At 41.8% G+C, this 27,886-nt stretch overlaps 1 protein-coding gene and 1 long non-coding RNA gene across 3 annotated transcripts in view; both read right to left on the reverse strand.

Moving 5' to 3' along the window:
* Window positions 1-7,577: 7,577 nt before the first annotated feature.
* Window positions 7,578-14,939, reverse strand: LOC142830575 (uncharacterized). Its single transcript, XR_012905945.1, has 3 exons — window positions 14,159-14,939; window positions 12,254-12,444; window positions 7,578-11,347 (listed from the first exon to the last, which is right to left on the reverse strand). It is a non-coding gene; the product is annotated as an uncharacterized LOC142830575 (long non-coding RNA).
* Window positions 14,940-17,342: 2,403 nt separating this feature from the next.
* SYDE2 (synapse defective Rho GTPase homolog 2) overlaps window positions 17,343-27,886 on the reverse strand; it is a 54,500-nt gene continuing 43,956 nt past the window's right edge. For both annotated transcript variants that reach the window (XM_075936378.1, XM_075936379.1), the window contains exons 5-7: window positions 25,477-25,658; window positions 23,089-23,320; window positions 17,343-18,400 (exon numbers count right to left, since the gene is read on the reverse strand). In XM_075936378.1, the coding sequence (XP_075792493.1) occupies window positions 17,910-18,400; window positions 23,089-23,320; window positions 25,477-25,658 (905 nt within the window). In that variant the 3' untranslated portion in view covers window positions 17,343-17,909. The remainder of the gene's footprint in view (window positions 18,401-23,088; window positions 23,321-25,476; window positions 25,659-27,886) is intronic.

Here is a 27,886-nt window from a genome sequence, read left to right on the forward strand (position 1 = left end):
CACTGTCACTGCCACTTTGACGTACCTGCTCCTCTTCCCTCCCTCCTTGCTTCTTCTTTCTGATAGAGACAGCAAGGGGAGGGAGCGACTAGTCATTCACATCCCTAGGAGGGAGACCACAATTTTTTTAGAAATGTGATTTTATAATCTTCAGCAAAACACTAATGAAATATTTTTTAAAGCAAATTGTAAACTAAGATCTTGTAGACTAACACAGTAAATTCAGAAACTGACAGTATATACCTGGGGTTGGTAAATTCCTGTTAAATGGCTTCATTACCACTGAATGGCTCTTTCACAGATTTGATGTCCTTCTAATACCAATCCCTCTGGCAGGCTTTATCACTTTTAAATTAATTAGATCCTCTCCAGAGAAAGCAGAGTCACAGAACACAGATAGGAAGAGGTGGGTGGGTAGTCATTAATACCCAATGGTGCCCCAAATGTTTAGGTGTCCTACACAATTGCGTACTCAGCCTGTGGATAAAGATGACTCTCTATGTTAGTTATGTTTTTTAAAAGAACAAAAATATGAGCTAAATACTCAATGATGAGATTTTGATGAATCCTGGTAACTTCAGAAATGATGCTTTAGTGGCTTGCTACGATTAATGGAACCTGGAAGTGTGTATTCCTTACCTAGTTTTCCTGTGTTGTAATTAACTACAATTTGCATATAGTTAAAGGCAAGCACGAGATTCTTTTAAAAGTGTTCTTCATAAATTTCATGCTAGATGGGTCTCGTTATTCCTATCTGACATTTATTTTAAGGTTCAGTTCATAGTTTGATTTCAACTGATTAGGAATAGTGGAAAGATGGATAGGAGAGTAGTCACCGAGGTATTGTAGGCTCTCACTTTTTTATTTGCATGCTGCAGTTTTGAAGGTTATTTTGTGAAGAACTGGGTGGTTCCAGATTACCAATGGAATCTTTAACAACATGAAATGAGTTGTCAGGCTCAATCGAGCTTTGAATAAATGTCACAAAAATCACCAACATAATAATTGACACGGAGTGGCCATTTTGTTGTCAATCACTTTGGAGGGACCAAAGAATGTAAATGGAGACATAATTGCTTTCATCTCTGAGGATGTTCACATCTGATGAGGGCTGAGGAGCACTTATAGGGAACAATTCTGCTCTTTTTGTGGAATCGAATGAATACATTGTGTGGAACACTTTGTGTGAATGGTATAAGAACCAAATGAACAGACTAGAGCTCTCAACCAGGACTATTTCTGATAAAAACTCTGTTCTCATTTTCCTTGGTTCTCTCACAGATCTCTGATGTCATGGCTGTGTATCAGAACACAGCTTAGCTGTATAAGGCCAGTGTAAGAGTTCTTATTCGGTCCTGAGTCCCTGCCCTGTACGTCCTAGCCCTGTGGCCCCTTTAAGACCAGAGCCAGAAGGCAGGCCAATCAACCAACAATTCCCTCACCATCAAAATGGTGGCCTGGGCCCCGGTTCAGGGCGAGGCAGGCAAATAAACAGTCTCGGCAGTCCAATGCCAGCCCAGGCTCTGGTTCAGGGTGAGGTAGACAAGCAAACAGTTTCTACGGCACAAGTAGAGAGGGGAAGACTGCCACCCAAAGGCAGAGGCCCTCCCTACTCCACCACGTCCCGGCCTAGGGCCCTAGCAGTGGCAGCCTTGCAGCCACTGGGGTAAGCAGGGGATCCACACCGAAGCCTGCTGACCCAGTTTAAAGGGTGATCAGATCCGCCTGATCATCTGTTGCTTCCCCTGGGCCACTTCCAGAATCCCCCTCTGGTTGTACCTATTCCCCCAGTCAGGGGTGGTCCCCAGGGTCTGTATGGTTCCAGTCTAGCGGTAGGGAGAAAAGGGTCCCTTCCTCCGGGCTAGGGCTTGGTGGCCCAGGCCAGTTGCCCACAGCCATCTCCTCAGCCTTCTCAGGGTAGGCCTCTGCTCCCTCCAACAGCCAACCCCTTACAGTGTTTCTGGGCCTAGCTTTTATACTTCCTGCTCCTCCTCCAGGCTGCTGCGGACTTAAAGGGGCAGGCTCCAGCTCAACCCATCCAGGCTCAGAGAGGGGTTCTCCCTCCTTGGAGTCAGTGAGCAGCCACCCCTGCTCACTACAAGCAGAAAGCGTTCCTTCTTCAATAGAGAAATCCACAAACCAAAATCCTGAATGGATGCAAACTGGATCTTGGGGAGAAACTGAGTACAAACATCACAGCACTTGATTATGGATGTTCTCGACACCGACTACATAGGGCAAAATGGTCCCATGGCAGTAGCTTGAATTAGAGGGATACCAGCAAGTTATAATATACGTAACATTTTCTTTTAACTAAAATTAAAAGAACTATTTACATTCTAATTGCTTTTCATGATGGATGCTTTCTTGTTTGTTTTAATTTCTGTCTTTTTAGGCAATGGAAATAGATTATTCAATTCCTCTTATGTCTAGTTAGTTTCATGTGCTGGTTCTAATACTTTGCAACAGATGTCTGAGTTGACAACATTACAGTGAAAATCTTTATTTTAAAGAAAGTTTTTATTCACAGAAAAGTGTAATTTGTTTTAGCTTTTGTAAAATCTTATTGATAATAGGCCTAAAATTTGATCCAAATTGACCTGCCAATAAAGCCTTAAACAACAATATCATCATGCTTTTGCTTTAAGAGAGGCAATTAAATTCTTAACCTATTCTACTGAAAATATGCTTAATGGCACTCTCTCTTACTTATATATAAGTTTTTCATGCTATGCAACCAGAATAAGATCGTCATCCTACTTGGAAGTGGAGTTGCAGTGTCTCGCTTACTTGCACTTCAACTGGAACCAACTGCGAAACTGAGCTCTGTCTGTAGATCCGTCTGTAACATATAGTACATAAACAATAGACTAATTACCAGGTTTTTTTCTAAACAGCTTTGTTCACTTTTCTGTATAACACCAGTGCAAGATTTATATAATCAATGCAAAATTAACAGGTTCTCTGGCCAGGAAAGTGGCCAGAGAGAGGGGGCTTGACAAGTGTAGCAAGCACAGGGCACAGCTCCCTATCAATTATATCAATTTACTCCATGAGAAAATGATGAATTTTAATTTTGGACAGTCTGTATTATGTTAATTTACAGCTCCATGTAATTTGTTTTAAACAATAATATGTTTTATAACTTTGAGGCTGATCCTTTTCCTGTTAGAATGTGCTGATCCAAAAATCACAAATCTAGCCATTCCAGTTTCTGCAGACTGGAACCTCTCTGCTTAAAATAATCATTTTGTTCATCAGATTATAAAAGGATTCCTAATTTAAGATTAATATATGCTTAAGCAGAAGACTAGACCCATAAAATATGTTATATTAGTCCAGTTTTACTAAACACATAGAAGATGTTGCTGCTTGGATTTTCACTGAAAAGTAATTCTTCCTGAGAAACGAACCATGTGCTATACAACAGCTTTAATATCCACAAGTGTAAATGAGTTACAGCCTCATTAATATTTATATTCATCCTTTTTCTGCAGAGGTGACTCTTTACATAATGCAGTGTTCTGCCTGTTGCCAGGTTTCCAAAGCCAAGTCAGATACCATGTAACTGAGTAGAGCCTGTCAAATGGAAATTAAATGTATCAGAGAAGGACAGATTAAACTCTATACGGGTGAATTCAGTTTTTCCATGACTCACTGAGCTGTTTTGAGGGTCATAGACTCCTATCAAACTAGTGTCCATATGGTTGCAGCAGAAACTACAACGCAAAAGAAAACTGACACATGCGGATCTTTGCCAAGAGAAATTTTTCTAGACCAATGATACTAACTACAGTGCACTACTTCATCAGAACAAAGGCTATTCTAAAAACCCTGGAACAAGATAGCTATGAACTTCCTGTCTACAGAGAAATATAGAGTACAAACAGGTCTTACAAATATAGAGATTACAAACAGGGAAATGTAAAAAATGGCATAAACCTGCAAGGGCTGGTGTCTCAAGGTCCTACCCTGTTAGTTACATTTAAGCCTGACTAAGGCATTAGAAAAATGTACAGTGAAAATTGAGTACCACTAAACCTGGACATAATTATAATGCGACATTCAAAAAGGAAAACCGAGTGCCTGTCTGGTTAGAAATGAGATCTATAAAGTGCTCAACCTTTCATTTTTAATTTGAAGTTTAAATACTATTACACTCACATTATGTGGCTCCTCTATATTAAGCAATCGCTACATCAACTTGTAATAACTACTTTCCTGACACCTATCATACTGTGTTTACAGCTGGAGAGCCAATAAAAGGGGAACACAGCTCTCTTTGTTAAATCAACATTTAATAAACAAATTGATGTGCACAGGTAGGTATATGGCAACTGTCCCACCGCTAGCTAAATTAAAAAGTCCTGTCTGTTGGTTGTGAGGCCTATATTTTATTAGAGGAACATATGACTTTTCAGATCAGCATTCAGAAAATTTTAGCTAACAGATTGCTCTCCACAGATACATTCAAATTAATCAAGTGATTATTGAAAGTACCTGGACTATCCTGTTGCAGTTTCCTTTTACTAAAGCAGAGAGGAAGTCACAGATATTCTCTCCCTTAAACCACTTTTTAAAAAACCTCTAAAAAATTCCTCGCCACAGTCTCTACCTATCCCCCATGCTCCCCATCATTTCAGAGGAGCCTGCTGGAAAACAGTGGGGATTGTTTGCATGTTCTTTCATAGGACCCAGTGTTCAGAGGTTAAAAGAGGGATATCACATCTTATCTGCCTCAGTCACTTCCATTCAGCTGCTGATTCCTTGAGATTCTGAGTCTCAGAAATCAGTACCAGATTCTAAGAACTGCAACAATCTTCATAATGGATGTAAATGGCATAATCTGCCTATAATTAAAGTTTATTTCTAAAGTTTCTTTTTATTTAATTAGTGGTTGGCTTTTAGCTTGAGCATGAAGGCATATATGTTTTAGCCTCTCCTTGAGCTCTGGATGTTCTGTTACCTGTGCATGTGTCTAATCCAGCCCAACCAGTCTTGTACCAGAGAACTCCATGACAATTATACATCAGCATGTTTAAAAGTCTCAGAGGGGAAGTCATGTTAGTCTAACTGAAAAAACAGTGTATGGTCCTACAATACTTTAGAGACTTAACAAAAAATGTAGCTGGTGTCACGAGCTTTCGTGGGCACAACCTACTTCTTGTTGTATAAGGGGCAAACTCCCAGGGAAAGCCTAGAAATAAGGCTCCTGGAAGAGTGGAAGAAGCACAGTACATGCCATGCTTCACTCATGGTTACAAAAGTATCATCAAACCGTGGGGGACTCATTTAGGGAAAAGTGATCCATTTCTAGCTAAAACTATTTCACCCACGTTACACCGGTGCTGGAGGATGAAGGAGACCATAATCTTTCACTTTAAAACCCACTGTTCTGGAGCATTACATGTTGTTTCAAAGACTAAATTGTTTTTACTGTGGGGTAAAACCTTATACTTGGGGTCAGAGGTTTATGGCCTGGCACCAAAATGACCAGATGTGTCCTTGGATTATGAGATTTTTTTCTTCTACTTCACATAGTTTGGAATAGCTTAGGCCTGCCAATGGGGGTGGGAAGGAGTGAGACTAAGGGGGCAGTCGCCCTGCAGCCCAGCAATTCAAAGGAGCCTGGGGTTCCTGGACATCGCCACTGCTACTGCAATAGCAGCCAGAGCCTTGGGCCCTTCAAATTGCCCCCAGAGCGCCACATACTGTGCTCTGCGCAGCCTTAAGGTGAGGGCTGGCTGACCTTGGCCACAGTTCCCTGTAAGCTGAGCACATGGACAGCCACCCGGGAGAGATTCAAATGTCACCCAGCTGACTTGCAGAGTGCCCATAGCACCCACAGATGGCAGCATGTGTTTCTATTGGTGGTGCACATCTGCACATGCCTTGGTGCACACAACAGAATTGATTTTGCACATGGATGGAAAATATTAGAAAGAACATTGCCCCCAGCCCTGCTCTTACCACCAGAGGCCCTGCCCATTCCAGGGTGCAAAGCCAATCCCACAATCATACCTTGCCCAAAGGCCCATGGAATCTGTTGACCCCATGGAATAGCCTCACCTAGCTTTCTCTACTGGTATGTCAATAAAACATCTAAGCATGCTGTACAGCAGTCAAAAAAAATTGAAGAGTTCACTCAATAAACCTTCACCCAAATTCCATCAAGAACTTGACCAATCCCTAACATGCTGAAGGCCTCTTTGACTAGCAACAACAGTTATAAAAATTGCAAGAGATTTTAAAGACAAGCCGGGGAATGCAACTTGTCTCATCAAAGGGCAGAGTCTAAGCCATAGCCTAAACATGAGGATTCTGGAAAAGCCAATGAGGTACAGCACATGGAGTACACTGCTTGCTGCAAAAACAGCTACCTAGAAGCCTGGATTTTATACACTAAAATATGATCTAAAAGTTCACTGCAGGGCACTGCTGTGGCAGGCAGGTGCAGCCAATGAAGACTTTGAAGTGACTGAGAAAAGTAATCAGTCATTGTGGTTATCAACTGAAAGGCCAAGATGATATTGTCCATCAGAAAATGTCAGTACAGGCAGTCCCCGGGTTACGTACAAGATAAGAACAAACCTACAGTCCCTAAATTGAATCTGTATGTAAGTCGGAACTGGCGTCCAGATTCAGCCGCTGCTGAAATGACCGCCAGTTCTGACTTACATACAGAATCAACTTAAGAACCCCAGGCGTCCCCAAGTCAGCTGCTGCTGAAACTGATCAGCAGCTGATTCCAGGAAGCCCGGGGCAGAGCAACTCTGCCTCGGGCTTCCTGTAGTCAGCGCTGGTCAGTTTCAGCAGAAGCTGACTTGGGGACGCCTGGGGCAGAGCAGCTGGGGTGCTGCTGGGTTGCTCCAGTAGCGCCGCTCCTCGGTGCTACTGGACCAACCCAGCAGCACCCCATCTGCTCTGCCCCAGGCGTCCTGATTCAGCCGCTGCTGAAACTGACCAGCAGCGGCTGAATCAGGACCTGGGGCAGAGCAGCTGGGGTGCTGCCCGGTTGGTCCAGTAGTGCCCAGAGCAGCGCTGCAGGACCAATCGGCAGCGCCCCAGCTGCTCTGCCCCAGGGTCCAAAACAAAAGCCTGGTCTGCTGGGGGGGGGCACACTAGCTGCGCCCCCCCCCCCAGCAGACCAGGGACACGGGGAGCAGAGCCGCAGCGGCAGCGGGGTGCCGCGCCTCTGAGGCTTTGCTCTGGCAAAGTCTCAGAGGCGCGGGACCCCGCCGCGGCTGCCGCTTCAGTCCCGGTGCCTGTGGTCTGCTGGGGACGGTCCCCAGCAGACCACAGGCACCGGGACTGAAGCGGCAGTAGCGGCGGTTCCCCGCGCTTCTGAGGCTTTGCTCTGGCAAAGCCTCAGAGGCGCGGGAACCTGCCCGGTGCCCCTGGTCTGCTGGAGACGGTCTCCAGCAGACCAGGGGCACCGGAGCAGCTTACGAACGGGGCTCTCTCGCCCCGGAGCTCGCAGGTAGCAATCCGCCACCTCGACCTCCGGGGCGAGAAAGCCCCGTTTGTAAGTGCAGATCCGACGTAAATCGGATCCGCGTAAGTCGGGGACTGCCTGTACACCATTGTCCATTAGACCAGGGAGGTGCAGGAACTCTTACCAAGACTAAAAGTTTTCTAAAAGCTATGTTCTAGGAATTATTTTGGGGAGGTTCTAGGACTAACGTTGTGCAGGGCATCAAACTAGATTATCCTTCTGGCCTTGGAATCTATGAATCTATTGTTTGATTCATTTCAAACTGGATTTAACAAAGTGAATGCCTGAGGGGATTGGTAATGGGATGTAGGAGCCTTTCATCTCTAGGTCCATGATTCAGATGTAAAGGCACAAACCTTGTGGGGTGATCTCGGAAGCATCCCCTCAGGAGAGTTTTCATGGGGGGGCTGTGAGTAAAGAGGGGGCAAAGCTGCCTGTCCTTGTAGATCCTAAGGGTCTGCAGTGAAAGAAAGGCCCCAAACATTCTACATGGATAGCTCCTCCTCTCCCCCATGGTTATATTGCTCAGAATTTATCCTGTGTATCTTTCTCTGGGTACTTTTTAAGAGACTGCTGAGGGGAGCCCCAGTAGGAGCTAAAACATCAATCCCTGGGAGTTCAATCTAGAGATCTTGTTTTGCAGAAAACAGCTTGTTCCCTGCTTGCTTCCATGCCAAGATACTCATGAAGTGGTTCAAGAAAGGGTTGTTGGAAAGCACATCTCTAGAGGCAACACTGCCTCTGCCTTTATTCAAGGCAGGTATTCTCTTCTCGGGTAAGCAGGAGCAATGACCAGCTCTATCATTCTGTTGTGCATCATGGGCTCTCCTTTGGCAATGGCTCTCACATGAGAGGGTGATCTAATTGCATTCTTGCAGATTCACCCTGATTTATGAGTATCACTGTCTGGCTGCACTGTCTTCATTAGTCATTCTTCCTCACAATCTTGGGGCTATCTATTAGCAAACATATGCCCTTAGTGTTCCACAAACAACTGGAAGTTCTTTTTTACTCTTTACTTGCAGTGAGATGGTCCCAGACTCCATCATCTTACTCTTAAAAAGAAAAAAGAGAAAAATCCCACAACCCCCTAAAAGTTTAGAACTGATTGGTAAAAGGTCAGGCCAAAGATTACATTGAACTCAAGGCAACTCGAGGCATTTAAGTTATTTTACAAATTACAAAACATAAATATCCTAATTCTAATTACATGGCATAGGTGTGGAGAAGAAAGAATATTTAAACAACATTCAAGATACCTTAAAGGGAACTTTTAAAATAAATAAAGTGAGGTGCACAATTAATTCAACAAGCAAAATCATTGTTCAGAAGGGGTTAGGAAAGCTTAGAACATATTGTAAGTATTAGATCATCTCTCTAAAAAAAAAAAAAGTGCTGTCCTGCATCTTTTATTGTCCATATAATCCACATAAAGTCTTTTTGTGCAAGTAACATGAGCTGAATTGCAATATATGGCACTTGTGTTAATGTAACCGCGAGAACTTTCTCAAGGGAAATGCAATTTTTTATTTGATTCTCATTCATTAAACCAAAACAGAAATCTGCACAATATGAAGTTTAATATTTGGATCAGATAAAAAGAGAGCCTAGTGGTCAGATCTGACTTTTCCCCAGATTTCATTAATATTGAACATTTTTGGACATTAAGTTTAAAAAAAAATGAGTGAAACATAAAATGTACCAATGAGTGTTCATGTGGCACCTTTGAGACTAACAAAAATATATGTAGTATCATGAATTTTCATGCCTAGAAAAGCTCATGATACTGCATATATTTTTGCTAAGTCTTAAAGGTGGCACAGGACAATTTATTGTTTTTAAAGTTAGAGACTAACACAGATACTTCTCTGAGACTTTGTAAAATGTTAGTTTCCTAAAGTTACTTAGTATTGTCTATGCAGTCACAGCAGAAAAGACCAAATGCAGCAAACCTCAAAAAGTTATTTGTAAAAGGTTTGTCACCTCAGCCAAGTGATGGTGTGGAGCTTGGTGAAATACAGACCTGTCTATCCCTACACCTATTGCCTCAGTCAGTACACAAACATCATGTCATCGAGCAAAACGCTTTCTAGCGACTAGGAGTTTTTGTGCAATTAAGAGAAAACATTCCACTTCCTTTCAGGTTGGAAAGGCCCTACTAAGATAGGCTCCTGTGGGGCTTAAACTATTCTAAAATGGCTTCCAACAGTCTGTCCTCACAGACAACACAATTCAATATAGCCCCACTATACAATTCTCTCAACTGTTGCTGGTTTGTGAGTGGATGCACTAGGAAGTGCCAGCTGTTCTCAGTGGCTTCTTTGGAGGAATTGGGGAAGGGAGGATGAAGAATGCATCTCAGATTGGGAGGAACTGGGACAAGCCAGGTACATTTTCAGGTAAGAGCCTATACAACCTAGGTCTCTGCATAACTGTTTTAAACCTCTGGGTGCCAGATCCTCATATTGTGGTAATATTTACACAAGCTGTGGATCTATTCCTTCTACCACTTTATTCTCTCTCCAGAACAGCCCAGACTGCTCAGAGCCTGCCCTTGCCAGTCCCAGAGAGAAATCCAGATGCACGGTTACCCCTGCCCCCTCAAACACTGAATTCACTACATTTCTAGTAAAAATGACCCTACACAACTACATCTTGATTTGGTTCCTGCAAAGACTTCTGCTGCTATGGCTTGGATGCACTAATCTGGGAAACTGACTTGACAGCAGCATTTAAAGAGTTCAGAGAAAGGGTTGTACATGGCAAGCAAACAGCACTTGAAAGCCAGACTCCCTGAACTCCAGAGAACACTAGAATCAGTTCTGAATTAAAGGAATGAGGGAGAATGTAGTTCAGTCTGTGTACTGATTGTGATAACATTGCAGGTATCACAATTCTTCCCCCATTGTGAATTACACAATAGGTTTACATCCCTACTGTGCACAAGTAATTGCCTAGGACTAGATTAACCAATAAGCAACTGCTTGCATTCCTCCCCCTTCCCCCGCTGCTTCTGTATCAGAGTCAGCAAGGGGAGGAAACAGGAGCCAGTGCTGGGGGAAGCCGGCTTAAAAGCCTGTTTCCCCAGCACCAGCTGCATGGTTCTTCTATCAGAGGCAGCAGTGTGGGGGTGGGAGGCTGCTTCAGTCTGCAGCAAGCCTAGACCAGCCACAGACAGAGACTGGTCCCCTGCAGCAGCCCCTGTCCGCGGGGGTCCTAGCTTCCTGCGGACAGAGGCTAGAGCAGCTTCTGCCCACAGACAGGGGCTGCTGCCACCCTGTGCTACTGCCTCTGTATCAGAGGCAGCAGAGTGAGGTGGCAGGCAGCTAGTGCGTGGGAAGCTGGTATTCGAAATGGCTCCCCTGGCATCCTGTGCGGTTGCCTCTGATATAGAGGCAGCAGCGCGGGGTAGCAGGGGCTCTTTGGGAGTGGGGCTGGATTGCACTGGTTGCCGGCCCTGCCCCCAGGGGCTATAGAATAGTCGAGTAACCAATAAGAATTCATGCAGTTACACAACTGTTCAATTACCCGAGATTGAGAAGGAGAATGTAGAATCCTAGGGCTGGAAGAGACCTTAGGAGATCAAGTCCAGCCCCCTGCCCAAAGCAGAATCAACCCTAACACTGTGTCATCAGAGTGTCAGGGTTTCAGTTTTACTGGTATCCATCTGTTTGCTCCATACTTATTTGATCCTTTCAGCACTTACTAAATGGTTGCTGTGCAAAGTTAATACAGACTTTCATAAACGTGCTTGTAAGAGTAGTTCCCACACTGGAACTTCCAAGTGTCTCCGTTGCTACATCTGACAGTCTGGAAGCAATAACACTCCTAGAGGATTTTTGGTCGATGACACTGAAAGGGGAAAAGGAAAGACCAAGTTGCAATATGGGCAGAGCTGTACCAGGTGTTTCTTTAGAACATATTCAGTGGTGAGCACATTTGCAGATGACCACAGAATAAGGAGGTTTGCAAATGCATGAGAGAGCAGGGCCAAAGCAGACTCCACAACTCTTCAATCTGGCTGCAAAGGGGGGCTTTTTGGCCTTCCAATATGACTACAGATTAACCAAATTGTCACACCGGGTCCCTTTGAATTGCCATGGGAGTACTGCTCTGCCACTCCACACGGCTCTGAGAGCTGGGGGGAGGGCCCACCGCCACAAGTCCAGCAGTGCTAAGGACTGACTGCCCTCGACCCTACCCCTTCCACCTGAACCGCTGCACCTTCTGGGGGCATGGAGCCAGCCCCCCACACCTTCCCTCCAGGCCCACAGTGGTGGCCAGCCCCACTGGGAAATTGGCACCAAGATCTGTACTTCTGATCATTCAAAGCCACTGTCTTACTTATCTTTGAGAACTACTGATGAAGAGCATTGTATTTTGTATCATCTCACGTATGGGGCAGCTAGGACATACAGAGTTTAGCTGATTTGCTCTTGCAGCAAGACAGTGGCAAAACTGGGGCAGAATCCAGGTCCTCTGACTCCTATCAGTGTGGTTGTCCGCTTAGCCATTCTGTTTCTTTGGCAATACACATCTCAGTAGCCAGAGCAATGTGCACCTGCTCTGGGAAGGAAATGTCAGCTGCTTCCCTCAGACAGAAGGTGTTTCTCATTGTTTCCTGATACCTTTCCCCTGGCTGAGTTACTGATTATCTCTGTCTGACCTTGAAGCAGTCAGAGAAGTAAAGCTGGACCACGTCCACTGAGGCACATTAAGGTTGATCAGGATGCCAGGCCTGTCTGGGAATTTACTTACCCTAGTTGGAGGAAAGGGTGAGGGTGGGTCTGGTTGCCGTGAAATCTTTGGTGTCAGAGTCTCTAGGCTGGAGGCAGAGAGACTCCCCACTCAGCTGTTTTGTTCCTCCACAACAACCAGGGCAGTGAAACTTTTGAAGCTGGTAGTTCCCGACTTCTTCACAATCACACACCTTCCCAATGGCAAAGAGGCTGCATGGTTGTTTGGGAACAATAGGAAAACAAGTTTGTTTTAGTGGGGTGTGATATGGTTACACTCCTACTCTCTGTAATGTTGATTTCCAGTCTCCAGGTATAGGCCTTTACACATGGTACTGGTGACTGTCCCACAACCGTAGCCTCCACAACTCTTCAGGAGTCACTGACTCACATTCCATCTAAATTACATTAAAATAGAGTCACGCCATGTTGCTAGGAGAAGACCCTGTCCTAATGGCACCCAGGTCACCAGATAAAGAAAAAGATCTCAAGCTGGGTAAAGAAAAACTTAGTTTAACAGCATTTCATCTGGCAAGAAACTGTTTATCAATAGTTGAGGTTTTGGAATCCTCATTCTATCATTACGGTCCTCACTTTCCTACTGTTTGTCTGTATGATCTCGGTCTAGTTTTCAATTGTTTCTGTCTGCTGCATAATTAACTTTGCTAGCTGCAAATCAACTAAGGTGGTGGGGTATAATTGGTTAGGTAATTCTGTTACAGAATACAGGCCCATTCACGGGCCAAAGCACCCCCTTATAATTTCCAAGTGAGCATGCTCTGGCCAGCCAGGGGAAGACAGGAGCGGCATGCTGCCCAAGCCTCCTTCCCCCATGCTCTGGCTGGCCAGCTGGGGAAAGGCTGGGCTGACTTTCCCGCTTAGTTGGGGGACCACGGGCAGTGTTCCCTCTAAGCCGCACAGCTTCACAGGTGATTAATCAGCCCCACCCAATCAATCAGCTCCATGCACTGAGCCCCTGACTGGGCAGGGCTAATTAATCACCCTTGAAGCTGTGCTGCAGTGCAACTTAGAGGGAACACTGACCGTGGCGGGTGCATTCATACCCTTGCGGTCCACATTTACAAAAGATGCACCCTGCCCCCCAGAAATTCCTGCATCCGGGCTTAGTGTGTTATGATATGATTGGTTAGTAAAATTATCCTCTCCATGGAAATCTTTAGTAAAAAATGAAAGATTTATGCAATCTGACAAGAAATCAGAGTATATAATAAAACCAGAGTATAAAATAAAATAAAAAATTGGTTAAGGAATAGCCAAGCAGGACTCAAGTTTCACTATATAAACTGGGGTCCAAGGAGACCAGCATGAAAGAAAAAGGGAAAGAAAATGAGAGGAAAGGAAGAGCAAGAAGGTGGTGTAGGAAAGACCTGGAAAACGAACTCGCCTCCAAGACAGAGACTAAGACCAGAGCTTCCAGAACTCCTCCACACAACTGTGACGTGCAGCAATCAGGATCCAGAGAGACTGACCTTGCCTGGCCAACAGGGGAAGTCTGCCTGCCTTTATCAGGACTGGTGAGCATGACACTGTGTGCTTAGCATGTGTATTCTGTTTGCTTGGTAATTATCAATAGAAAATAAGGATATTACTGTGTAAGGCTCTTTCAATGGTGAAAGATCCTGCAGACCCGCAGGAAGTTACACCCTGAGCCCTAGGAACTGGGTAAGGGTGAGTGTCTCTAGTGTGTGTGAATAATAAAGAAATCTGTGCGGGTAACACTGGGGCTCTAGCCACCACTGCTGCTGCAGCAGTAGCCAGGAGCTTTAGTCCTCTCTGAAATGCCAGGCCTCTGTGTAATTGCTCCCTTGGTCCCCTATTTCCACTGGACCATAAATTATGTCATTTGATTAGTTCTCTCTCAAAGCATGCTCTCTGCACATCAGCAGACACACACACAAATATTTACATGTCCACACTTTTCTTATGGGAATGCAGCTTGTATACATGTGAGCTGGATAAGATTTCTTGGCTGTTTCTGCACCACCTTCCTTTGCGTCTCACTTCTTCATTATCCGGGACAGAAGAAAGGTCACATGGCTCAAAGGCAGTGCCTGTGAATTACACAGTGTTCTTTAAAATCTAGTTTTTAAATCCTTCCTGGTAGTAAGAAGTCCTGCAGAATGTAAATCACTACACTACCACCTTAATGAGCTGTTCTGGAAAAAAAAAAATCACAAAAATGGATCAGTCAAAAAAAAATTGACTATCACTAAAATAAGCATTTCAGGCCTTATCTATGGAGTTCATTGGGAGTTTTGCCCAGGTAAAGACTGTGAAACTTAAAGCTCATCTTTCGTATGCCACGAAGATCCATCTACTGGAAGAAATTCTAAGTTCACTTTGCAAGAACCACGCTCTTCTAATTCCTGCATTTATCATCCCTGATTATGGGGAATTCATATACTAATCCAGTTCTTTAAGAATCTTTTACAAAGCTAAATCTGACAGAAGGACAAACTTGAATATTATTATATAAATAATTCTGTAAACAGGCACTGTATATATCAAACAAAAAATACCCAGAGGGAATTATGTCTTTTACAAGCTGTTGTGATAATTAGTTTAAAAGCAAATGTGGCAACCACAATCATTCAAAAGCAAAATAATTATATTATTATATATGTCTGTCTGCACCCCTACCTGCAGTTAAAGTTCTTTGTACAAGATCTCTAAAAATCTTAATTCATTACAGGTCATTTAGTTATAGTGTCATTAAAATATTAAAGTTTAAATTATTTTTGCTAAAGCAATGTGTTTGCGGATTAAAATGTAAACACATATTTGTACACTTAAAAAAAAATCAAAGAAATTTCACCAAATAGTTTTGCTTAATGAATCCATTTGTAATCTGTAATGTCAACACAGATTTTAAGAAATAATATGATTTACAAAAGAATATTTATGTAAAACCATTTTAATGGTTAATATATTTATACAAACAATATAGAAACAGGTTGTTCAAAACCATCAGCATATCTTTGTGACATACCAAGAATTGCTATCAAAATTACTGATTTCAAAGTTGCTTACAAAACAGAGCAACTACAAAAGCTATTTTTCAAAAAAAATCCTGTATGAATGCAAATGCAACACAGAAACCAAAATACTGCGTGAAAAAAAGAGTTTACTGCAAACCACAAGACTGTCTAGCAAACAATTAACCAATATATTCTTGTCAATGCATAATGTATAGTTGATAGTTTAAGGTATGTTTTTAATAACCACTTATTAGACTTCATATACACAAATAAACTAGACTATCACATTTTGTTCTCAATTCCAATTTTTATTTAGAATTAAAATTTATAGTTTAAAAATTATAAACATTCTGTATAAAAGTTTAAAAAAATACATTGATTTATTGATAAATGTGTCAGGTTAAATTTACATTTTAAAACAATGTTGTATTGCATATTTTAACATTTATAGCAAAAATAAATTAATGAGAATGAAGAAATCATTTGAAACCATGCTAAGATATTCCTTTAGAAAAAGGTGATAAAATTGTACCCTTAATTCTCAATGCCATTCTACCATAAATAAATAACTATAAAACCTGGCAATATATAGAAGTATGTATTAGCTTAAACGCACTTACCATAGGACAATAGGAAAAATATGGAAGGATGCTCGCATACTGAAAAGAAATAAGAAAATTAAATCTAATAATGCCAATTGGTGAACACTGGATTTTTGGATTCCCAGTAAAAATGCTGTGGCCTATAAATGTTAAACCCATGGGTTTATGCACTTTTTGCTTTCTATGGTATAACAAAGCTGGCTTGGGTTTTTTTTTTAAGTTAACAAAAATATTTCCCCTGGTTTTTTACTGTAAAAATTCAGTTATCTTCCACAAAAGACTCTGTGGAGGATGGGAGGTATGTTTGCATTAATTATAAGATCACATACAACAAGGAAATGAAATCTGAGGAAGGATGTGATTTTCATTATGTTTAAACCTCTGGATTTTGTTTGTTTTGATCATCACTTATTTAACTAAAACACTTAGGGTATGTCTAGACTACATGGCTCCGTCAACAGAGTCATGTAGATGAGTTTACTAGAGATAGGAAAATGAAGCGGCGATTTAAATAATCGCTGCTTCATTTACATCAAATTGGCCACCACGCTGTGCCGATCAGCTGTTTGGCAGCACAGCACGGTAGTCTGGATACTCCACACTTGACAACGGAAGCCTTTGTCGACCGCTCTGGTAAACCTCATTCTACAAGGCATAACGGAGCGGTCGACAAAGGCTTCCATTGTAGACCACGGAGCGTCCAGACTACCGTGCTGTGCAACCAAACAGCTGATCGGCCCAGCCCGGCAGCCATTTTGATGTAAATGAAGTGGTGATTATTTAAATTGCCACTTCATTTTCCTATCTTTAGTAAACTCATCTACATGGCTCCGTCGATGGAGCCATGTAGTCTAGACATACCCTTAAAGGCAAGGGAAGGAACTGCCTTACATAGATATTTATAATCTCTGACCCTTTAAATAAGGGCTGAGAAAGTTCCCAATGAGCATGAGTCATGCTATATGACCTCCAAAAGGTAAAGATTTAATAGTCTGCTATTTCTAAGGTAAAGAAAAAGCACCCCCCAACAAAAGAATTAAAACCCAAAAAGCCTTCCAGATAGTCTTTGTAAGTCAGAAAGGATTAAAAAAAATAGCACAATTCTTTCCATCCTCCCTCTTTGCTTGAAGGGCACCTTTAAAGGGAATAGACAGATTCAGTGGAAACATTTAAGAAATGCTGGAATACTTCTTAAAACTAAACTGGATGGTTTCTTAATGCAAGTTAATAGTCAACAGCTGTGAACTGAGGCATAACATTTGACACATAAGGTCATTTATATAAATCATTCACTATGTCCTCGCAGCACACATATCTGTGCATAAAATCAAGTGCTACATTGCTCAAGCAAATCTTTATTTTGGCATCACAATATGGATCCCTTTAGAAATGGTGTCCTCTTCTAATTCAAATTTCCCACCTTGTAATATAACTATCCACATACACATATCCTCAATCATGTCTTCAGATATATGCAAACAAGGTTAGAAAAATATTTAATTTTTGTAGGTTTAAATAATTATTGAAAGATGTTAATACAAGAATGCAATAATATTCTGTACAATTAAACTTTTATATGCGTATAAAAAGCATTTTTTTTTCATAGCAGCCTTTGAGTTGAAAATGAAAAGGTGACACACATGGTAGAATGAGATCAACCTAAAGTTCATGCTGCTAATCACAGGCCGAGATCCTCTACTAAGAGAAACATCCGTACCAGGTATAAAGTTTTAGGAAGGAAGAGAGCAAAGATTGCACCTTAGCTCCTGGCACACAATGTCCAAGCTTTGTAAGTGCATCGTACCTTGAGGTGGCGAGTGGGTGAGAGAATCACTGCTTCTTCAGATCATTTCACATGGTCTTAAAGGCCATGTAAGATGCTGAGGGTGAGGCCAATGTATTTGTCTAATGGGAAGGAAAACAATCCACAATAAAGGAATGGCTACATTGGACTTCTTTATTCAAGGGAGGCCACAGATTATTCCACAATACATTAAAAAAAGCCAGAGTGACTTTTTTTTGGAGAAGGCAGGTGGAGTAACAGGGAGACACCAACTGCAGGCATCAGGCAAGGAAATTAATAAGTGATATTTAGTTTGTTTTTGTTGAGTTCTCGCTCCAAGTTTCCTATCAGAGTATCAATACTTTCTTGTAGGTCTTTGAGATTTCCTCTGTGGTCCACTGCTGAATCTATTGTTTGCATTGTCAAATAGGTCTGAAGTGTATGCTCTTTGGATTTTGCATGTTCAATAAGTCTATCTGGTCCATCTACTTTGCTGCAATCTTCTCCACTTTCTGTGTCTTCTGAAGGAACATCATCATAGTCTGCTTCATTTAGGGTCTCCTTTGGGTTTAAAAAATAGTTTTCCCCACAACTGCTCCAGTCTCCTGCATAGCGATTACTTGAGGGACTGTCTAGTCTGGCTGGTCTGGGCCTAAGTACCCCCGACAGTTCAGTACTGCTCAAATTCAACATCTGAGGCCGCTGCTTCTTGGGTCTCAGATAATTCAAAGATGACTGGTTCCCTGGAAACAGGTTTGCTGATTCTTTGGAAGTTGAACATTGCACTAGAACAAAGAAGAAATTTAATGAAAATCATAACAATCATAGTGTTTTGCAGAGACTAGCAATGCAAGGTTGTCCTTTTATTTTACTCTGCATTACACAGTCAAAACATGCATTAATACATGCAAACTTATGGCCAACACATTCCACTATTGTTTTTTTCCTATTGTCTGACATCACTTTTCAATTAGAAGGAAAATCTAATGGAAAGCACAGTTTTGAAGATTCATGCTATATTTAATCTGCAACTGAAAAGCCTATTTGAAAACAAAAAACTTCCAGAGCATTGATAGCTATAATAAAATAATAATAAAATGAAGGCAAACTGCTTAGCTCACAGGACACTTCCAAACTAATAAAAGCAGGCATAGCATATAGAGCAAGGGTGGGGAACCTTTTTAGGGTTGGGGGCCGCCAACCCACAGAAAAAAAATCAGTCGGGGGCTGAACACAAGTGAGAAGCAAAAACAACAACAAACGAACACAAAAAGCCCTCACTGACATGGCCCCCAGCTGAGAAAGAGAGACTGCCCATGTTCTCCAACACCAGAGCCTAGGGGGGCACAGGCTAGTGGATTCTATGTGCTCCTCCTCTGCAGGAGGATGGTGTGAGGAGGGTGATGGAGCGCCAGCACAGGCTCCCTAATGGTAGGGGGGAGCCCCGAGCCTCAGATCCAGGCAGGCAAGAGGCCACATGTTCCCCCACCCCTGGTATAGAGGTTAAAAAATAATACAAATGTCTGAGAAACACCTAAAGAAACCGAAGGAACATCAGAGTTGAACTCTTGCATTTCTCTTTTGTCCCAAGTTTTATGCACTGTCAACAGAAGCTCTTTTGTATTAATTTATCTAAGCAGCCATAACTCCATGTCCAAGATAAAATACACTCAAAAAGGTTTGATGTTTGTTACCTGAACTCATGATTACACAGCATAAGTTACTAAGACGACTCCTCTGTTATCAGCTTCCTACAGTAAACAGTATAGATACTTTTACTGACCCATGCCTCCTAAATATCTGAATGTCTTACTGCTGCACAGTGGACTATTACCGCTTGAAATTTAACAAGCAGGTTATGCATTCTCTTTCACTGCTAGAAAGGCCTTGTACATAAATACCTAGAAATCAGGAAGATCCAGATTCAGTTCTCTTTTTAGTAAATTTCATAAAATGCTCAGTCCTGGGAGGTCTTGAATGCTCTCCCTAGCCCCATATAACTGGTCTCTACATAAGAATTAGCCTCCTTTTAGGTATCACCACAGTAATCACCGAGACCTTTCTTAGCTTTTTGTTTTCTTTTACATTAACAGAAGTTTCTCTGTTTGGACTATGCTCCATTAAGATGAAGGGCTCATGGGTTAACAATAACTTGCCAGTTTTGCCCTATCCCACAGAACAAGGACCATTTGTTTTCGCTTGGAAAAATGAGGAAATTGAAGTATTGCACAACAACAGGATTAACATCAGATTTGCTAAATCCACGGGCAAACTATGTTTAATAGACTGTGATTTTACTTCTTGAATCAGAATGTTTTTACCCTCAGAATAATGATTAACATTTAAGCATTCATATTTTACTGTAATTCCACTGTGGTCATTGTTCTGCATAGTTCTTGTAAACCAAAAGGTACGGTACAGTATTGGTCTACACACTTATTTCAGAATGGTGGAAACACTTCTCTACTTATGGCATGTTTTGCCTGCTTACCAATATTGCATGAGCCCATCTAAAAGGATATCTTTAGCTACTCTAATTTCCCAGAAGAAACAATCATGCTGGGAACTAAACAAGCAACTTGTTTAAATCACTCCTTAATTGGCAAGTAGAAATACAACCCATGTTTTCATTTCTGTAGGCTGAATTAGCCAAACCTATAGCAGGCAGCTTCATGTCAATGTCTGTTTAGTCTTTATGTTAAAGAAGAGACCCAGTGTAACAGTTGCACATTTGTTACATCCTGAAGGAACAGGAATCCAGGCCCTTCAAGCATGGAGGGGGAGCCATGACATGATCCCTGTCAGACCAGAATATGGAAGACCAAAAGCAGCTGTTCTAGCTCTTCTGATGGGAACTCCCCACAGGGCTTTTGACAGGCTTCACAGGATTGAGGAGACACAGAAGCAATCCTGGCTCCCCAGAAAGTGCTGGTGTAATGGCTGAGAATACCTGACTAGCAATTGAGCATTAGAAATCTCAGAATCCAAAACAAAACACCCCAAACCAAACAGATGACAGTTTGCATACTTCTTCTGGGTTATTCGTCCTCTACACAATTTAAATGTCCTAATAAACTCAATTTCTAGTGCCAGGATCTAAAGTGTAAGTAGGTGGTCACAGATCAGTACTGCAGCTGTGGTAGACTTTAAAATAGCATTAGCCTCAGGTGCAGAGTGATTTTGTGCCAGACATCTTTGGCAGCAGCAGCACCACCAATTCTAGCCATATTCGCAGGGTGGAAACCATTGCTTAAGATAGTGATAAAGAGGTATGCATGAAGGCTGAGTCACCATTTGTCCCACAATATTATTTATACCGATCAGTGTCTAATGTAGCACAATAAACCTTTGAGGCACATCTTTAAAATACTATTCCATGGTTGTTCAGAAACTGGGCATTTGTGTGTGCATTGATAACTGCAATAATTCAAATGGGCCTGCAGAAGATTCTTGTGTTTCCCTCTACTTATTTTTCTCATCCTATGCCTTGCATTTATTTCACAGCTCCACCCAAAGACTGATTACACCTTCTCAAGCTATTCTCTTACTTCAATAATTCTAAAAATTCAACAGATAATATCCAGAGCTTCTAGCTAGATAAAGCAACACCCATTTTGAGATCTTCCCCCAGGAAAATAAGCCAAGGTACTCCTGCTGAAAAACAAGATTAACATTTAAAATTTTGATTTCAGATGCCTTTACTTCAAACTATATTATTAGTAAATATGTGATCTTAAAAACAAAAAACAAAAACAAAAAACCCCTCACATTTTTGAAGTTCACCGTTACTCCCACTTAAACTGTAATAAACTGCAGACTGCATTCAGTATGCATACACCTGGCTTGCACTTTCTCTGCTAATCTAACCCATCACCTTACTTCCAAAAGAGAAACACTCCAAAATCTAAAACAGTTTCAAACGGCCATTAACATTTATTTATTTCATTCTCACAAAACTTGCCAGAAAAATGTTTAATTATTTCCCTCACACAGTCCTTTCTACTGTTTTCTGGAATTAAATGCTTTCAGAATCATCCAGTGAGAAATTGGGTCTCTCTCTGTTCTAAATTTTTTGCAGATAGAAAGACCTGGAGAATAACTGTTATACATCATGGGAAATGTGGCACTTCCCTGTTTTCTAACTGGTACACCATTTTTAGTTTACCCCAACCAAATGATGGATATCAACCTTAAATTCAGTTGTGACATTATGATGTACAGAAAAACTATTTTAGATAAGTTCTAAGGTTTTGTAATAATTTCCTCTCCTTTCTGCTCTTTTATTATGACTCTTGGTATTAATATTAACACTTCTTTTCTTAAACTGATTTTCTGTAATAAGCATGGCATACACAGACTTCATCACTTGCCATCCCAAACACATGCCACAACATACCCTCATACACTTACTATATATCTGCTGTTAACTATTACAAAAAGATACTGAAAAAATCTCAGTTGTCTCAAACTCCACTTTATAACTATGATACAGCAATAGCTGATCCTGTTTCGGTGGATTACTGCAGTGTTTTCATAAAGATCCAGTTCAATAGCTAGCTACTGAAGAGAGAAGAAAGGGGAAAGTACAAAAGTAATTCTCAAGGGGCCTAATCCAACACCCAGCACAGTTTGTACAAGTCTTTCCATTGATTACAATGGGCTTTGATCAGATCTCTGAACCCCTTAGGAAATGAGATATTAGCATCTTTCTGCCTGGAGCACAGAACCGGAGTGGAACCTTCACTTGCATTCTGGCAGGTTCAATAAAAATATTAGCGTTTCCCTTCCCTTTCACTAGAGCCTGTTCCCATGGGCTGCTAAGCATATGAAACCCCTCAGTGAAGTGAATGGGATTTATGGGTGCTATGCACCTCTCAAAAACTGGCTCATTACCTATTTTTCTAAAGCTTTCTACTACACAGGTATACAGATGGAGTCTCAAATCCATATTGAAGCTTCTAGCCACTACTGTAGTACAAACAATAATATTCAGCAGGCTTTTTATGGGCTTTTAAATGGCATAACACAAAAGCAATCTATATCTGTTCAAGATAAAGCCTGTAAAATAACCAAACTCATTAGAAACCGGAGTTAGGTCACGTGTAGGAGCATTACCACTAGGTGGGGTCTTTTGCATTTTTCTATTATCACAGTTGCTTGAGAACACCACACAAAACTGTATGTGCACTTGTAAGTCTTGTCATTTTTATTTGGTAGATAGATCACCAAAGCATAGGCTCTCACTCTGATTGACCCATTTTGATGAAACAGTAGGATACAAGAAATAATTACTGTGGTCTCTAATTGCCAAGTTATATTTTGTGACATCAAAACCAAGAAATGAGAAGAGACCCAGTACCATTTGTGAATCCTGTAAATCACACTTCATAGTCTCACAGTAAAAGATCTGTATATATTTTAGGATCTGTTCATGTTGCCTTCTCAGGCAAAAATTTTTAATAAATTTTATTACCTGGCCATAGCTGGAGCAAATAATGAAGAACTTCTATGTGTTTTTTGAAGTCCAGAGCAGTAGCAAGCTCTTCTGAATCTGTGAAGACTCTGTTATTGTGGTTGGAGGTCTCCTGCCTCTGGCTCAGTAAGACAGGCCCAAAACACACAGCTAAATTCTGGCATGTCATCTTATTTACTTCATGGTAAGAAGCCACCAGTTTCAGGTGATCCAGCAACATCTTTAGGGTTGCCTAAAATGCAAAGTTTGGTTTCAGGTAACTAGAATCACCAAAACAATCTGTTGTTATCCCATAGCACTGTTGAATAACAGCTATCTCTAAGAGTACTTGTCACATACCTAAAGCTTTTCTATAACACAATCACTGCAGTATCTAAGGTCTGAACATATCGGAATCCATTACAGTGCAGGTTGCGTAAGACAGATGTTTTGGGTAAAAAACTATGTTTCTTACATTACCTCTGACCTATGCATATAGATTTCTTTTTCTTTCTTTCTTTTTTAAAAAAACAAAACAGTGAAGAGAGAACAGAGGGGGAAAAAAAATGAAAGAAGCAGGGACACAAAAAGTCAGTCCAACTTGATAAAAAAAATCTGCCTCTATCCAGTTCTCTGACTAGCCTAGTCTGCCTTAAGCAGAAATGACTTATTTTTTAGGCATTCAAAATGCTTAACTTCGAAGGAGTCCTTTTGCAAAAGGGCAGTGCCTTTCATTAATTATTAAGGATTAGATTTTACTACCTTTTACTCACATTATCTAGTTCCTTACCCAACTAGTAGTTCAACCAAACAAACTGGGACTAGAAGAATAAAATACTTCTCAACATGTGTTATGGATGCCAAATCTGGTCCTACACCAATTGAGTATTCTTGATTCTGAAGTCCTATGCACCACACCCTTTGGTTAGGAAGGCAACTTCTAGGAATAGTAGGAATACTGAAGAAAAGGGTTATGTTTATTAACATGAAACCTCATAAACAGCCTGGCTCAGTTTGCCCAGAGACTAGCATCTGTTCAAAATGTTCAAGGCTGTTCCTCTAATCTCTCCATAAGACGACAGATCATCAGAAGAGAAAATGGTACCTCAGACAATACATTGCATAGTCATAGGACTTACTGACCCTCTGAACTGCACACGATAATCTTCTGAAGTTCGAGAGTTGGACGTTCCTGCCAAGGGTCAGGCTTCAGCCCAGGAGTCTCCAGGCTTCAGCCCCACAGACATCCTGTGAGGTTGAAGACTCAAGCCCCCCCAATCATGCCCCACAGGGCTGAACATCCACCACCACCCCCCCGCCCCAGAGCAAAGCCCCAAGCACCTGCCACTGCTCCAGTGTGGTAGATGGAGAATGGGGAGAGACTGTTTGTGGCTCATGAACTTTGGTTTGGCCAAGCTTGCCACACGATGTGCAACTCTGAGAAGAATGGCACTAAAATGTTATGTGTTAAACAGCAGGATCAAGAAATTAAGCCACCTTTGAACTACCAGAGAACAGAACAGCTGGACAAACACAGAAGCAGGACCTGCTCCTTTCACAACCTCAAACACTGTCCTCCCCAACGGAGAACAAGCATTCATCTTTGCAGCACAAATTAGCTGCTGTCTGTGGGATTATTTTATTTATTCCTGAAGCACCCACACTAAATTCTGGGCCCTTTAAAAGAGAGAAATGAAAAAAAAAAAAAAAGAAAGAAAAAAAAACCACCACGCAGCTGGTAATCAAGTCAATAAAAGTTTCTTAAAAGAACACTAAATCATCTTTTAAATTAAAATAAAATAATTAACACAAGCACATTTGCTGGGTAAAGTTTAAATATTTACTATGTTCTAATTCACTTCAAAGCAATTTGCTTGTCCATTTACAGTAAACATTCAACTTAATCAAGGCAGTTCTCATTCTTTAGATTTTTGTTAATAACTTTTAACTTTTGCTCTTGTAAAATCTATTTATGCCAACATTAAAAAAGGGTTAAAGTTGTTGTTTATTGCACTGTTGTTGTTATTAATTATTATTATTAAGTTTAGAAGTTCCTTGGGTAACTACTGGCCAGGATATCAAAGATAACCAAAACTGCTATGGGACTTGAATACAGCTCTTAGTCAGGATCTCCCTTTTAACCATTAAAAAAAAAAAAAGACTCTTATACCATTTTTAGTTCAGTTTTGTACATCAGAAGACATAAACCCCCCACACACACAAAGTTCATGAAAGACCCAGCAATACAGATTCTAAAACTAAAGCCTGCCTGAAAGTGTTATCAGTCAAGTGGGTAGCAGTTACAAACAGAATGTATAAGAACTCACAGGTATTTATTTGTAGTCCATAAGAGTTTCTTCCCATTCAACTGGCCATTTATTGTAGATTTAACTGGCCAATAGTACTCACCTTTTCAACATCTGGCAGACAATCCAGAAGAGCCAGTGTATGTTCAGAGTCACCTGGGTCATTTTCACAACCGCTTGCTGTCATTTTCAATGGATTTTTCACCATGGCATCTAGCACTGCTTCATAGAGCTGCTTAGTTATGAGGGGACAGGGCAGCTCTCTTAAATAATCCTTGAGGACACCTTCACAAAAGACAGAGGAGCAGATGCATTTAACAAAACAACAGACTCTTACAGGGCAGAATTTCTTGGGAGTTGGAAGGCACATAAAACCTCCACCCATCCCAAACAAGAATTCTCCAGGCATGTTTTCCACATCTTACATTTGCAGGGAGGAAAAAACAATATACTGTAATCATATTATTTGGGGAGCTCCCAAAGGCTTGAATTACTGGGAGTATCATTACCCAATGATGGTATTTCATTATCTCATAACATTTTGGGGCTCTGGAAACTTTTCCAAACATGCCTATCGCACTATCAGTGCTAAACTTACCTCAGATGCCCTCCAGACCTCCCTCTAGCTTTAGCATAAGTGAGTTTGCTCAACTGTTTGTTTTCTATCTTGTTTCTGTTTCTGTTGCAGGTGATTTCAGTTACTGTGGCAGTTGGGATTGTGTGTCTTGAAGTGTTTGATCTTTTGTTCTCTTGATTACTTTTGATCAGCCTCACTCAGCTTTAGGATCAGCCTCCCCATGTGGCTAATGAGCAGGTAGGCCTGACCTAGGTGAGCAGACCTTGAAAGCCAGAGGCAGAGTCACTAGGGGAGCAAAGCAGACAGGGGAGTTTGAAAGAGGGAGTCCTAATATGATTAGGAAGAGCCACAACACCTGTGCCAGCAGTGCTTCTGTCTCCTTCACCTGTGCCTATAGCCAGACAGACCACCTGACCATGGATGCCTTTACCCAGATCCTAGTGCGGTTTTGCAGGGAATATGGCTTACAATTCCCACTTACTGAAATCCAGGCTGGGGGGGACCATCCAGTGTGAAAGGTGCTTGCTGGTGGAATCTCTCAAGCAGCAGGTGGGAGAGCTACAGGAAGAGGTGGCTAGGCTGAGGAGCATCTAAATTCATGAATTCCTTGAAAGTATTCATGTGGAGACCACTGAGGCTTACAAAAGACTGCTGACACAGCACTGGTGGAGGAGATAGCTCTGTCTTGGGGGGGACGCTGGCAGCTGGTCACTGTGGCAGTAGGCATCCTGTTCCCAACCCTCCCACTGTGGTTCTGGAGAATCGTTAAGCTGTTCTGGATATGGGAGATAAAGAATCAGGGTATGTCTACACTTGCACCCCCTTTCGATAGAAGGATGCAAATGAAGACATTTGAAATTGCAAATGAAGCCGGGATTTACATATCCCACACTTCATTTGCATAATCACGTTATGGCACTATTTCGAAATAGCACTACTTTAAAATACAAAACACGGTGTAGATGCAGCTATTTCAGGAGAACACCCTTCTTCTGAAATAACTGTTAAACCTCATTTTATGAGGAATAAGTGTTATTTCAGAAGAGAGGTATTCTCCCAAAATAGCCACATCTACGCCACGTTTGTATTTTGAAATAGCACCCTAACATGATTATGCAAATGAAGTGCAAGATATGTAAATCCCAGTTTCATTTGCAATTTTGAATGTCTTCATTTGCATCCCTCTATCAAAAGAGGGTGAAAGTGCAGACATACCCTCACCCCCTACAGCAGAAGAGAAGAAGCCTCGTAACCCCAAGGCTGAGAGGTCTGCAGTCACCACTGCGAGGAGGAAACATAGGGAAGTGGGGGTTGGAAGCTTTCTTCTGAGGGGGACGGAGGTACCCATCTGTCGCCCTGACCTGTCATTTTGGGAGGTATGCTGCCTGCCAAAGGCCTGTATCTGAGACGTTATGGAGATATTGTCAAAGATTATCCAGCCTCTGACTACACCCCATGCTACTCATCCATATTGGCACTAACGATACTCCGAGGTGTGACTTTGAGCAGATCAAGGTTGCTATAGGGCTCTGGAGACACAGGTGAAAGAGTATGAAGTGCAGGTGGTATTTTCTTCAGTCCTTCCTGTCAAAGGTAGGGGCCCAGGCAGAGACAGGTGCATCCTGGAGGTGAATGCCTGGCTGCCAAGATGGTGTCACCAAGAGGGCTTTGGCTTCCTTGACCACAGGATGCTGTTCCAAGAAAAAGGACTGGTAAGCAAGGATGGGGTTCACCTTTCGAGGAAAGGGAAGAGAGTATTTGGACACAGACTGGCTAACCTAGTGAGGAGGGCTTTAAACTAGGCTCAACAGGGGCAGGTGACCAAAGCCCACAGGTAAGTGTAAAAGATGGAGACCTGGGAGATGGGTCAGAAATGGGAAGAAGCATGGGCTATAATAGAGTAAAAGGAGGGGTAAGGCAGAACTGGGGGGGGGGG

Source organism: Pelodiscus sinensis, chromosome 9 (assembly GCF_049634645.1).
Source record: "Pelodiscus sinensis isolate JC-2024 chromosome 9, ASM4963464v1, whole genome shotgun sequence".
Classification (NCBI taxonomy): Eukaryota; Metazoa; Chordata; order Testudines; family Trionychidae; genus Pelodiscus; species Pelodiscus sinensis.